This window comes from Mizuhopecten yessoensis, unplaced genomic scaffold, assembly GCF_002113885.1.
Source record: "Mizuhopecten yessoensis strain PY_sf001 unplaced genomic scaffold, ASM211388v2 scaffold8537, whole genome shotgun sequence".
NCBI classification, from domain to species: domain Eukaryota; kingdom Metazoa; phylum Mollusca; class Bivalvia; order Pectinida; family Pectinidae; genus Mizuhopecten; species Mizuhopecten yessoensis.
This window is the reverse complement of record NW_018407597.1, coordinates 163,596-166,395: the sequence shown is the minus strand read 5'-3', so window position 1 is coordinate 166,395 and position 2,800 is coordinate 163,596. Positions and strand designations below refer to the sequence as shown.

Below are 2,800 nucleotides of genomic sequence, written 5' to 3'. Positions count from 1 at the left end.
GCTATGTTCGTAGCAACCTTTTAACAATACTTGTCAAACAGTCTAATGGAGGGTTTATGTGTCGCGACATAAATTTGAAGCTCAATAGTTTACTGATCCTATTGACATAGATATGTTTACATCAGTAGAACATTGGCGTCTTGTTGATAATTCCGGGAGGTGTTCCGATGGTTCATGAAATACTCGCTACTGTGTTTTCTATCGAAATAGATATCCTACAAGCAAATGTACCGTTATGATATACAGGGACAGGTGGACCAGATATAACGTGGACGGATTTGCTTCCAGCCTCAGTGGAAATCAGAAGAAAGCAATTAGTACACACCACGTGTTATCGGGGGAGGGAAGACGAAACACATAAGAAAGATCGTTGCCAAAGTTCCCTTCCACAGATCAAAAGCATAGCAAACGCTAGTGTAAGTTTCTTAAGTACTATAACGGTGTAGCAGAGCATACAACAATGAATGTACATTATGTAATATTTATGAACTATACACGTACGTAAAATTCATTTGATCAGCTCTATACAAACTACTATGTCTACAGTACATTTAACATTGAATATTTATGCAATTACACTGCATGACGTCAGAAGTTTATATTAGGTAAGAACAAATACACCAGAAAGTTACGTGTGGAACACCAGTTGACAGTGGTGCTATTTGTTTAATAAGAGGTATTAAGTTACATGTAAATCAAACTTACCCCTTACTACCAACTGCTCACAGGCGTGACCTGGTAATTCGTTAAGCCGAAGTTTATGGTATTTGATTATTTCTAAATTCATAGCTTCTTGTCCTTGAAAACAGCAGTTACTAACAGCTATGGTTATACGAAGACAATGTACACGGATAACGGGGGAGCTTAGGGATCACTTTTTACACAGCTAACCATGTGTGCCTACTGAAAGACAATGACAAATGAAAGCATAATTAGGGAAGAGCAGAAAAAATTAAGATTCCAGGTGTTTTAATGGAAACAGCAGATCAATGGTTTTGGAGCCCCACATTAGTCGCCGCATCCAATTATGCGGTCGCTAGGGTGCTTACACATCTGACGGTGCTTGAGTAATCTCAATAATCGAATTATAAACTGCATATTAGAATTACCTAGAATTAACGTTGTTTATTAAACTAAAGCATATAAATTACGATCATATGTAAATATATATATATATATATATATATATATAAACTAAGAGTTTGGAAAACAGGTCTGTTTAACCGTTATTACTCGATCGGATGCAGACACTCTTAGAGTGTGAATTAGTGAAGAATATTTAATTTGATACAATACTATTTTATGATAAAGTAATGGATAACTTCGACGTTCCAGATCCCCACTGAGTGCAACGTATACCCATTTTCTTGTGTTTTCTAATGTTTCCCTTTAGTTTGCCCCCTTTTACGATGAATTATAATAGCACTACACATAAGTACAATGATTATAATTATATTTGTACACAAGATATAATTATGATCTATATTAAATTACATTTAAATCAAGGATATACATTGTAAAGTATTCTACCACTTTCACGATGTAACGACACTTTGTATTGGTTAATAACCATGGATTATTAGACGATTCCAACAGACCAAACGCTCTTCCAAAAACCTTCGCTACAAATGTACCGGTAAACAAGCGAGTCACGGGACTGGATTCATTTGTCGAATAAGGGTACCCGCATTTAATTTTGTATGTGTGTTTGAAGATTTGCTAGCGGACAAACAAAACATCTATTTAAAACCTGTCAAGCTTACGGCGAGAATGTTCTGTTTCGAAGAAGACTTGAAATAGCTAGTGTTTTTAAATCTGTCAATTTGGGTTTTCTCGCCTACTCGAGCTAAATTACCACAGTTGCTATGGATAATATGAAGCATACATACTACAAACATACCCGCTTAGTAATGATAGCAAACCCTATTCAAGTCATCAAGATAATTTCGCCTTCAAATACCACAGCAGCATATATTGGAATCAGTCCGTGAAACTTTGGTACAACATATCACATTGATACATTAGTGAATTTGTACAATACCTAATGTACATATTCTCAATGAGTAGAGATACAAGTCACGAACGTGGTATGCTCACTGTCAATTGATATGAAATAGATTAGATTCAGATGTTGATATGAAATAGATTAGATTCAGATGTTGGAATAATATACAAGTATTGGTAAATGCACACATATCGCTGAAAATCCGTATTCATGTTGCATATAAACAAGATTGTAGTTGACACAATTATAAGAAGCTGAAAGATTATGAAATACGTTGTGTCTAAACATTTAGCGACAATAGTCCACGAAACATTTCTCGTTAACAGCACACTGGCCACGTTATCATTCCTGACTGTTGCGTCTTTCATCTAAAGATTCTAGATTCATCCTATTAGTACCGATAGTATCGACCTTTTCCAGGATGTTTGAGTCCTCATAGACTTTCACCTGTCCTCGTCTTTCTACCTTCATGAGAAGAAGTGGAAATTTGCAAATCCATTTCGGAACTGGCTCTTGTTCCTCATTCTTTTCTTGTATCTGTATTTGAAAGATGTTGGCGATGACGATGAGGGTGCCGATGGCCAGGAGTGACAGTATGTAGTATGAGACGTAAGAAATAGGGTCTGAAGATCCCGGCATTTTGTCACTCACTACTGTCATGTACACAGTGAAGGCTAACAACACGGTCATGCTGTAGGACGATATTTCCCCAGACGTGAACGGTAGGATGAACACCAACGGATTGACGAGACCCAACATGATGATAGGGAAAACTACACTAACCAGGAAATTCAT

The 2,800-nt window shown here is 36.6% G+C and overlaps 1 protein-coding gene across 1 annotated transcript; it reads right to left on the bottom strand.

Moving 5' to 3' along the window:
- Positions 1 to 2,347: 2,347 nt before the first annotated feature.
- LOC110456132 (CHRNA7-FAM7A fusion protein-like) lies at positions 2,348 to 2,800 on the bottom strand. Its single transcript, XM_021506698.1, has one exon. It carries the CDS (start codon positions 2,798 to 2,800, stop codon positions 2,348 to 2,350), a length of 453 nt encoding a protein of 150 aa, XP_021362373.1.

Bases quoted from the DNA above. Each gene is read 5' to 3' on its own strand.
- LOC110456132 (XM_021506698.1), bottom strand. From the start codon at position 2,800: ATGAATTTCCTGGTTAGTGTAGTTTTCCCTATCATCATGTTGGGTCTC.